Genomic DNA, 12,146 nt, shown 5'->3' on the forward strand with positions numbered 1-12,146 from the left:
TAAATTTAATTAAAACAATAAAACAACTTTTAGTAAAATAAATGTTATAGTTATAGTTATTTTTTAAAAATAATTTGGCAACTTTCTTTAAGTTTTACATTTTTACAAAATCCTTACATCTTAGAATAATGCTAAAATATTTTCTCTTCTCACTAATTTTAATAATTTTTCAGTTTATTTGTAAATAAAGCCTAAAATTTTTTTGACCATTTGTTTTTCCATTTTGTTTTTGATTTATTTTAAAATACAAAATCTTTGAGCCTTTTTACTTTTTTCGCGTTTTTAAAACTTATTTAATGTTTAACTTAACAGCCTCATGTAGAGCAATGACTCGACTCAAGGACCTCTCCTACAACAATTTTCTCGTAATACTGTTCACTTTAGTTTCGAACCGGGAAATCAAAACAAAGATAAAATAATAGTATAATTATAGTAAGAATCTATATCTAATGTACATCTATACGACTTGAGTTAAGACAGTAAAAGAACGTATTCCGCTGTTCCAAATAAGTCCGTTAGTTCCGTCACTAAATCATAGGTAGATCACATCTTCCAACTTAAGCCAACTCTCAACTCAATTTCCCAAATTTCATTACATTTCTAAATATGTTGGTGATTTAAAAATTCGTGCTACAATAAAAATATTTCCGGTGTTGTAGCCGTACAATACTCTAAAACACTAGAGTGGTCTTAGATTTATTTAGTTTTTAGATGTTTCAATAGTTTTGTTTTTGGGTCCAAAACTAACAACCTTTCGAAGTCTTATGCTTATAATAAGTAATACCACGGAAATGAAACGAAACTTTATATGGATAACAACTACGAACTATAACAGGCAATAGTTGGACTCACTAAACAGTGAGCGGATTAAGTAAAAAAGATACAAGCCCGTATTATTACTGACTTAGACATAAAGTAGTATATCTAAAATAACATTATAGCTCTCGTACCTTATTAGTTCAAAAACATCCGACATATACACTAGCTTGATAGTGCTTTTGTAGTAGTTATTTGGTAAAGCTTTTCTTAAACAGACAGACTTACGGACTTTGGACTGATTTTTAGCACTTACACATACATCTATATTTTATACGATTAAATACAATTAATTTGTTTTTGAATTATTATTTTTTTCTGATAAAAAACACACACTGTTGCAATTAATATTAAAAAATTCTATTAATTGTCATCGTCGTCTTCGTCTTCATCTTCAATATCTGCATCATCGTTATCTTCGATGTCACCATCATCGTCGTCATCTTCCTCTTCAATTTCTTCTTCTACTTCTTCGTCATTATCATTTTCGTCTGTGTTGTCGTTGTGCTTCATATCCTTGTTTGCCATTTGCTGGTTGAGTGGTGCCAATATTTTTATATTTATCCCAGCACCAGTATTGGCGACAGTAGTTCTTGCAGTCTTAATCGGTATATTTGTTGGAGCTGATTCCTCATAATCGCTATCGTCACTATTAATCTCAACTTCACCCTGTGTCTTGCTAGCATCTTGTGGTTTTTTGTAGCCTTCTTCATTATCTGAATTTTCGGCTTCTGCTTTTTCAGTTGCCTCTTGTGATAATTGCTGAAGCTCGGTTGTATTTATAATACGGACTCGACGATTATTTGGATCCATACATTTAACTTTTATGTTAGCAAAATCACAAATACGTTTATCATCCCAGCTGGAATACTGAAATTTAATATTGAGAGAAATATATTAGTACATGTATTTCGAAAAAAAATTTATAAATTATTTGTTTTATTTAGTAAAACTAATATTTAATTACTATAAATAAAATGTTTGCTAGTGCTGCATTTCACAAGTACCGGTATGCGGGCCGGTATGTCATGGGGTCCATGACATTGGTGCTTATATAAAAGTATTTTTATATTTAAAAAAAAAAATTAAAACCTACAGCATCATTTAAACTACATTTGCTTAATGTACTTAACTATGTAATTAAAATAAACAAATAATTACAACGAGTATTTCCCCTTTTAGATAAAAACGAGCTTGCTTAGCTGCCACATAGGTCCCCTGTCGTACCATAGGTAAATTTTAAAGCTGACCAGCTGAGTAAGCATCGTTTTAAGGATGTGGAAAGCATCTTAAATATGTACGTTGGAGATATACAATTGAGGAGAAAATAACGTTGACAATTCGGTACAAGAAATAATTTGGGTTATTGCAAAAGAAGTTAAACAAAAACATTTCCAATGAATAAAATCTTAAATTTTTTTTAAAAGCTTATTTACACCAAAAAAGTTCATATAAAATATCAAAGAAGTTCTGTTCTTGTAAAGTCTTTGTTCATTCGGATACAGTCGTTATCAAAATCCTTCACATTTAGGATTAAGTGTTAATATCTCATGGGCAATTTTTTTATAATAAGATATTATTTCCGCCATATGCTTTCAGGGGGTCTTCGTTTCGTGTGGCTCACTAAGGCTAGTATTGTGCTTGCTGTGGACTTATGTGCTTGTCGATAGGTCATTCTACAGGAATGATTTGGCATAAATATTCTTCATGCGATATTGGTTAAGGTGAGATATTGATATTTAATTATTGGTGTACTATATATATGGATGAGTAACCAAAATTTGGTCTCAAGAACTTAACTTTAAAATAACATTGAACGAAATCATTTCTACATAATTATTTTTAAATGAAAATATGCCATACCTATACTGGTGTCTTATAAGCCTTTTGTTTTAATTTCAAATTAATAATATGCAGCTTTTATTTACTATACTTTTACTATATACATAATAACCTAGGTATGACTAACATGAATTGGTTGTTGAACTTTTACAGCAACTTAACAAAAATCTCCAACTTCGATATACAAGTCAAGTACGACTTTAGGTCAGTTGGCTAATGAACACTGACTCTGAGCTTCAAACTTGGTTAGGTACGAGTTCAACCTTTGGTACTTGCAGTTTAAAAATATTTTTTATGAATAATTAAATATTAGAATTGATTCCAAGACAACTGATGATGGGTATTTGGCAATACGCGAAGCAGCTATATGATCAATCAAAAATTCATTTAATTAAAATAATATAAAAATAATTTTTGTTGTCGTAGTTCACTACTTTTCGAAATCTCTTCATAATAATATAGTAAGTGTACAAATAAATTATAATTTATTTCCATTTATTTATTTACTATGGAAAATATTTAATTATAAATAATTGATTGCAGAAATATTCGTGAACCTTACCAGATTCATATTTTATTTTGTGATTTTACACAAATCATTATTTTCAACGTAAATTTATTAATTAATTAATGTAATTAATTAGTAATTAATTATTTAAATCATTCCAAATATAAGAAGAAAGTTTGTGTGCATTTTTACAAGAAATAGAAAGTTAATTACAGTGTTGGACGTCCTTAACCTTTTTACATCTTTCTTCCAAATAAGCAATTGTACAGCCACTGGGATGGACAGACGGTGATGTGTCCTAAAAGCAACACGTAGCGGAAATGAATGTGTATACTAACTTTCATTTTCAGACGATTTTTGTTTTTGAGTATGAGAAACTTTTTTTATTAATTTTTGTATTATAGTTTTATGGTATATGACATTAATCGGTTTGTATGGGTGGATAACTGTGGACAATAGTGGATAACAGTGGACAACAAAATTGTAATAAAATTCAATTGCAAATGTCAAATAAAAAAATATATTTCTAGTGTATACTTAATACTTAATATAATTCGCTGTTTTAAAGAATATATGTTGCGTGCAGTAATACCACAATGAACCTACTTCCGAGGTGTCATGGGGATCAACCATCGATATGTGTTTCTTATCTTGTATTGAAATTACTTGCCGTTGTAATCACAACAATCTAACAGTTAAATCCTAACATTTTGTGCGCATGAGTTTCAATATTCAGTAAATAGGTATACCTCAATATTTTTAAATATGATGTCCAATTGTATTATATATACCTGGTTTTCAAAGCAACAAACTATTAATTGCACGAAACCCGGTATCAATCAAATTGCAACCTCTATAATCATTTTCACTTCCGTAAATCAATAAGAATTTAAAAAGAACATTAATGACATTGAAACTAACAGGATTCTGGGCTTCCACCGGAGCAAAGCATTGCGACTATAATGTATATTTTGGTATTAGCAAAGAACAGACATGAGCTGCTACATACATCGCTACATACTTCACAATATAGTTAAAAAAATGAAAAAAAAAACTGGCTAGTTTTGATCATATTGTAGGTTCTCTGTTGACAATAGGAAATTTCAACGATTTTTCATTTTTTTTTAGTTTGAGGACAAGAGACTACCCCTCTTTCAAAGCGACTATTTTGCTCTCGAGCTTTCCGCTGCGTAGTACCAACAGACAAAACGTAACACTGACGTGATATGATATGTAATTCCTGTTTTAGCGGGGTAGTAGCTCCAATTGGAAAATATTAATTAGTATTTATTTTTTGATATGAGAGAAATAGAGATATTGATGTAAATATGAACTACAATGATAATTCTTAAAAAGCATATTAGCAATTGAGGTGAATATATGTTAGATCTTCAAATTTTCTTTTAAATCATTATTATGGATTATGCGATCTACGTTATATAAGATGAGGGTTCATTACCCCATTGATTACAAAACCGAAAGCTTATATTCTTATACAAAATGTATCCGAAAGAAAACAGAACTGCTTAAAAACGGGTATTACTACAAAGGCCATCTGTTTGCAATTATTTGGGTCAATAATATCGATTCCTAACTGATGTATTGAGAAAATTCGATGAAATTTGGTCAGAAAGATAGCAAAGATATTGCATCTGTACTCCATATATGAGTTTTACTGAACATATTTATGGCTTTTTGTGAATCAAAGCGGTGGGTAGCTTACTTCAAAGAATGATTGCTTAGTAAAAAGTGTGCAAGATAAGAAAATATTAATAGATGAAAATGAACCAAATAAATACGGAATAATATTGTTCCGTTCTTGATTTAATTTTTTTCAATATACTTAATCATAATTATGCCCTGTGCATTCTAAGAACGGTAAACACAAACTTTGGCTTGTTATAAAATCATAATAAAAAATATCTCAAAAAGATTATAAGAATGCTCGACGTCAAAATCAGCAAATACTTATTATAGAAACAATGTGGCAGAGAGTCAATTATTACTTGCTACTATTATAATGGAGTATTATTGTTGTCAATCAGTCCCATTCTGATTCTGGTTACATATGATTTACATACCGCAGTATACAGTTTACTATAGTCAGATCTTTTATTTGCAGTTATTTGAGTTAGTAAGATATACAAGTAAGATACAAAGAGAAAAAAGAGGATGTCCAAAAGCATTTTGGATGGATTCTATTATACACTCAGCTAACGATTTCTTTTCATTGATGAATACCTGATACCTTTTTATTTGCAGATGTAGGTAATTGACAATAAATGGCTTTATTACCAAGCTCGACAGTACTAGTTACTATTTTTCAAGTGTTGATAGTATAGAGAGTTTCTAAGTAGTAGGTTTGTTTCACTATTGAGATCGGTAGAGAGATGGATTAAAGAATATCAAAATCGGAAACCAGTTCAAGTGCTTTTTAATTAGAATTTGCATAAGGAATATTAGAACCGGTTTTACCAGTTTCAGTGCTAATTATACTTATTATTAATAGCCTGTAATATTTACTGGGAGAACTGATTGAAGTAAGCGTTAGTTATACTCTCTTTATTAATATAATTCAACTCTAAAAACCTTCTCCAGTGCCATTATACTTTTATTAAAGTATTTCAACTGAAACTTTAGCTATTATTCATTATCAGGTATAAATTTTTATTCCAAGCACTTTTATCTATTCTATATCAATACATAAGTAACTCCATCTCAGAATCTACAAATAGATGCGATATCTATGTTGTTTTTGCATGTTCATTTACATGAGCCTGCAGAGACCAGCAAGTTTGCCATATATTAAATCTAGTTTATGCTTTGATATGTCAATGCGGAATTCACATCTTTTATTGATTAAGTTGTCTAATAGCAATTTTAATTATCTTAAATCCAAAAGCGTTACAAAACTTCCAGACTTTTTTATTTTCTTTGTTTTATTAAAACTACCTTTTAGATACTTCTGCCTATATCGTAATAAGGTTCAGAGCTTATCATTCCTATTGAGGGTCCTTTTTTCACTGAACTATCGTTTGCTGTCTTCCTTGGAATGCAAATGCTACCCTCTATATCTCTCTGCTTATATCGAAATGAGGTTAAGACACTATCATTCCTATGGAAGGTCCTTTAAGTCCTGGTGAGTTCAAAGGCTTATTCATTTCCCTGGATCGTCACTATCTGAAAATGATGACACCCTTATTCTCGCCTAACACTTTTAATTTATATTTTGTACTTTTTATGACTCAATGTTTTATAAATTCAGTGTCGCTTTAGAATTATAATGTGACTTTGTGCTAATTATAATTATTCTAAATAATTAGTTTATCCGGGTAGACTTTCATTATGCCAAGTATGGTTCTGTTAAAGCTTGCTAAAAAATTTGTAAATTAATATGTTGCGCGCTTTCCGTAATTCCTACAAAAACAAAATGTATATTGTGATGCGCAGTGTGAAACACTCAATTAAATTGTTGTATTGCAAATTTTAAACTTAATTTCGAAAACTTATTTTCCGGATTATCACTTAAAATTAAATTTTATTAATTGAAAACTTACCACTGAACTTGATGTGAAAAGAAAATCATTCGGTATAGTTTTGACACGTATGTATTTTTGCAAGAGATTATTATCATCTCGGCGCCATAAGCACAAGCGCCCATTCCGCGAGTAATCACCAATTAAGTCCCGTTTATATAGTAATAGTTCCAATGTGTCCTCAGCGGTTGTATCAGCAAATGTTTGTTCAATAGCCTTGACTTCCGGCAACTGTTTCTTTTGTGTTGCACTTGTTGTTGCTGATGCCGCAATTGTTGTATCTGCAACAGCTGGTGCTGTAGCAGGTGTTATCTTTTTATTTACTGAACTCCGTGCAACTTCATGATCATCAAATTGATTAGGATTATCATCACTAGGTTCATCATCATTGTCTTCATCACTTTCCGCGTAGGTGGGCTTACGTTTTGCGGCCGCTCGCCTAGCTGCTGCTGTTGCACCCTTACGTTTCCTTCCGCGTTTTGCGCGGCCACCACCAGTGCCACCAGCACCACTACCACCACCAGCAGCTCCACCACCACGAGCATGTTTTGCTTTCCTGCCATTCTTATTTGCCGAAGATGCTGTTGGACGCCAATCTTCCTCAGAGTCATCATCTTCACTAAATTCTTCTTCAGAATCAACAAAAGTGGTTGTTACCAATTCGGTACGACTACGCATAATTCACTTATTCCGCTTGTATGATTTAAAATATGTATGTTTTTTTCGCAGGTGGGTGAGCGGTCGGTTTCTGGGCGGGTGATGTGTTAAATGTGCAGATATTGATAAACTATAAATGTAAAGTTTTCTGTATTGTTCACTGTTTAATGTCACACAAAATCTTCAATTTACTTCTTCTCTTTCATTTAATTTCATTGAAGTTTTAATTGATTCTTTTTATATATAACACAAGAGAATTTTTGCAAATCATATTATATTTATTTACTTTCTTTTTTAATTATTTTTGCACTTGATTTACAAACATAAAACTTTTCACTGTCTCCGCTGCAGCTGTATCCTGTTTTTCGTGATTTTCTTTTGTTCTCCGAAATTCTTCGAAACCCCTGTCAGCTTTTTTTCTTGCACTGGTTTTGTGTATAGTCAAATTTACTTCACATCGATTTAAGTTGCTAGCGTTTGACAGTTTGCCGCGAAGTTTACTGCCATCTTCACACTTCAAGAATGAAATGCCGAAATATTGCCATTTTCCGAGTATATCTGGAAAAAGTATCTATTTGGTGGTGTAATCGCTCAAAAAGTCCTACACAAAACTAAACCCAGAAAATGCAGCAACAAGGGATGAAAGTCTGAACGTGCATTCGTGCAAAATAAGCTTACTGCACGCGCTCTTTCAAAAGCTTCGCATTTGTTTATACTGGACAACCGGTGCGCCATAACAGAATAAGAAAATCCTGGGATGAGCAGTATACATACATCGTCTGCAGCAAACATAGCACAATCAAGGCATTATTCAGTTCCTTGTATTTGCAGTTTTGCTAAGGCGAATTCTACACTTCGGCAACTACGCTTTTGGCAAAATGCTAAAAAGCTTGCGCACACCACAAAAGCTTTCAGCGTATCCTATGTTTATTTTTAGGTATATTGGTTGATTGTGACTACTCTGTGTACACAGTGACTATTTTTAGTAACTGGGAAAGTTTGCGATGGCGTTAGACTAACCTCATAGAGCTTTCAAAAGCTTTCAAAAGCTTTATGAGATTATAGTAAGAATAAAGCTAAAATAAAAAATGTCAATCATAATGTTACATTTAGAACATACATATAATATTATATAAAAAGATACATATTATTTTAGGAATATTAATATGTTCTAGTTCCTCTATTAAATTTGTATTTTATACAAATATTAAATATTTCAAGGCAGTTGCCTATAATAATTTGCTATAATATAAAAACAATATTTATAGAAACTTACTATAAATCAGAGGAGCTTAAATACTTTATTATAAACTTTTAAAAGCTTAGAAGTTACAGGTCCTGAAAAGTGATTTTATAAATATAGGTTCTACCCTAAAATACCGTTACAATAAATACCGCTACATCAACTTCACATATTATGTACTTATATAAGTAGTATTAATTATAAGTATAATCGCAAAAATAAAAATAGGTAAATGAAAAAATTAATAGGGATATTCACGAACTCCTGTAATGAGCTTAATAACTGAGTAACCTAGTAACGTAGTAACGTAGTAACAGTGCGAAATGGAACAACAAAATGTATTTTGAGCATATGTATTTTGTTGTTGGCGCTTTATGGTGCTTACCATGTTACCCGACTACCGAGTTCGTTACACGAGTAGTCGAGGAACGATCCAGAGGTATACCTGGACCGTTCAGATGTTTCGAATAAATTCCTAAGGCACATTAATTGGTAAGTTCAGAAATACATAGCAATCGAAAATGTAAAAATGTACGACAACTTTAAAACATTATTACTGACTATTTCCGTCTCACAAATGCTACAATGATCAGGCAGATTTTCCTATTTGTTCGTTCAAAAGTCTTCAAGGAACCATCTTTTCAACCAACTTAAGGCCGTCAGTTTATAAGGTTAAATCTCTTTCAATTTGAGACGACTCGTCAGCGAATGTTATTTTGAAATTAAGAGTAAGTAAGATGTGTAACCACTATTACCTGAATTGTAGCTGAACATTTTTGGGTGGACCTGTGGCCATAATTATCAGTTTTTCATCGTGAAGAAAGTTTAAAGAAACTTTGACAATAACTGCATGTCTTTTCTAATATGGTTTAATTATAATTTAATTAAAATCGGAGTAAATTTGCTTATTCACTAACCTAATTAACCAGAAAGTAATGTTATCGGTCAAGATAAAAAAGTTTTGATGTGATCAGTGGCGGAGCTAGACCAACTCTGCACGTCGGCGACACAGAATTGCGAGGCCCCCTTTATAACCCAGTTGTAAACTTTCAAGTTACATTGTTTAAAGTTTTATTGCTAATCAAATTAAAATAAATGAATTTTCCTACTTTTAGTCTCACTCAATTTTTTTTAAAATTATATCATAATTTGCGCCATCTGCTATTTTTGCTTCAGTTTATAGAATTTCCAATGGAGATAGTCTCTCTTGGATCTTCATACTATTCTAGTACGTCTTAATCACGTCTTTTAACTTTGAGTAGCATCTTTCCGTAGAAGCTATACTGACTGGAACTGTGAACGTGAATCTGGTTACTATATAAACATTCGGAAATACTTCAAATGTGGTTAATGCCACATTAAGTGCTTAGAATCCACAGTCGGTAACTTTTTGCGAGGCCCCTGAGGGCGCGAGGCCGTCGCCGACATCGCTGACGCCTAGCGACGCCACTGGATATGATGAATCTGTTTAAAGTCGCTCTTAACCCTAAACCGTAAAATCTCTACTTAATAAATCGTAATTTAGATACTTTAAGTGTTAAATCTTTATCAAGAATATTTGGTGAATATTTGGTATAAGGATATATCATTTCTTGAGAACGTCGTTCTCGATTATCTTTTAGTTTTTGATTTATAATATCTTTATATTTGCATATTTAACAGATTGGGTTCGTTGAATCATGACCATTAGTTTTTGAACCAAATGTTTCAAATTTTTAGCTCTGTAGATTCATTGTTTTTATAAAAAGTTTTTATAAATTTCTAGTCTGATTATGAACAAATAACATTATATAGGAAATTTACCAGTAAACCAGTACCAGTACTTTTACCAGTACTTTTTAATTTTCAGTCGTCTGAAATCATGAGTGGTATCCAAGAAGTGGGACCTCTCTATTTAAAATAGTGTACATTACACAGTATTTTGCTACGGCTTAATCGCATGGGCGCTTACAGAGGCTGATAGGTATACATAGTGTGAAATTCGAAAAAGAAATGTTATGTTAAAATGTGTTGCAATTTCAGATGAGGGTGAAGGTGGAAACATAATTCGGTTTATAAAACTCTTCTTAACTAAATTAAGCACTGAATTAATTACAATTTAATATGATGCTATATTTATATATTTAAGTTGAGTGGATTAAGAAACAGCTTAAAGTAAAAATATTGATATTTTTCTAATCACAAAATCAACTAAATCGCCATTTTAACTATTAATCGCCATTTTAAAATCACATTCCTCTTCGTAAACTTCAAAATTTATATAGTTTAGCAATTATTTCGTTCTTACCGACGAGCAGTCCGACAAATATGTCAAAAAAATGCTTCCCTAAAAACATATTACTTTAAGTTATCATAGAAACAATTACAGAGAAAATGTATCATAGTTTTTCTCTTCTCCAATCACCCACAACTTCAAAAATGACTATTAAAAAGAATTTGCAAATCATCTACGTGGGCTCCTATATTGCAGTATTTTTAAAGAACTGCAATTCATCTTGCAATATCGTTGATGAGAACCTGGTCATGAGATCGTTGTTTGTGATCTGTTTATATAAATAAATATGTTGTGTCATAAATACCAACTAATTACATATTGGTAATGTTCATCAATGCATAATTAAGTTACCTATAGATAACTTCATACCAAAAAGTATTGCAAAGTCATCAAATTATCATTGCCAATCAATATTTCCTGAGTTTAAAATTTTTTACTTAACGAATCATACAGAAGATAATCTCTATGTATAAACATGAATACTAATGAAGTCAATAAATAACATTCATGCTTTAGAACAATATTCCAAGCCCCACATATAAGAAACTTCAATATGTATCAAATGCATTGAAGACGACAACGTCTTTAGTTCTGTATGTCATAATGTTTTGCCAGGTTAATTATAACCAAAGCCCAGTTTGTTTAATTCGTAAATAGTAATGTTACATCTAAAATATATTTGTAGCAACAGAAGACCATTCAAGATGTCCCCAAAAACTTCTAAACTTATTCGGATTTGGAATAATAAAATATACAGATAAGAGAGCTGAAATCTACGATTTCGATTTACAAACTATTATCCGGTCTCTCTCCAGATATTATAAATTCTTTCAAAGAAGCTATAAATAAACCAATTAGAGTACCAATTGACTTAAATTTCGTCAAAATATTAACAGTCACGTAGATGTGATCTCATTTGTCGGGAAGAGCACTTCACTTCACAACTCGAAAACAACCGCACCTAAGACGGATGTGGCAAAAAAAAAAAAATAAACAACAATTACATCTAATTACGACGCAGCTAAAAGACATCTTATAACTGCATTACTGGAAGAGATGAAAAGTAGGATAAACGTATACATACGGAAGTTAGCTCGTACACAAAATACGCATAATTCTTTATGAGGGTCTTAAGTAATATACAAACTCTGAAGAAGAGTTTCACCGGTTATTTCTATTAGGGTAGAAATAACGAAAAAAATAAATATGCTTACATATAATAACTATGATCTCTATATATAGAAATATATATTATTTCGACATATAATA

At 31.4% G+C, this 12,146-nt stretch overlaps 1 protein-coding gene across 1 annotated transcript; it reads right to left on the bottom strand.

Moving 5' to 3' along the window:
• Positions 1-233: 233 nt before the first annotated feature.
• Positions 234-7,950, bottom strand: LOC119661892 (chromatin-remodeling ATPase INO80). Its single transcript, XM_038071396.1, has 2 exons — positions 6,724-7,950; positions 234-1,686 (listed from the first exon to the last, which is right to left on the bottom strand). Exons 1-2 carry the CDS (start codon positions 7,378-7,380, stop codon positions 1,180-1,182), a joined length of 1,164 nt encoding a protein of 387 aa, XP_037927324.1. The 5' UTR covers positions 7,381-7,950; the 3' UTR covers positions 234-1,179.
• Between the last annotated feature and the right edge of the window lie 4,196 nt (positions 7,951-12,146).

This window comes from Teleopsis dalmanni, chromosome X (genome assembly GCF_002237135.1).
Source record: "Teleopsis dalmanni isolate 2A chromosome X, ASM223713v2, whole genome shotgun sequence".
Taxonomy (NCBI): Eukaryota; Metazoa; Arthropoda; class Insecta; order Diptera; family Diopsidae; genus Teleopsis; species Teleopsis dalmanni.

What these genes read in the sequence shown, in the direction of transcription:
- LOC119661892 (XM_038071396.1), bottom strand. Translation starts at nt 7,380, where the DNA reads ATGCGTAGTCGTACCGAATTGGTAACAACCACTTTTGTTGATTCTGAA. An exon ending in TTTTCACATCAAGTTCAGTG is followed by an intron (nt 1,687 to 6,723) that starts GTAAGTTTTCAA and finishes ATTAAATTTCAG; the next exon opens with TATTCCAGCTGGGATGATAA.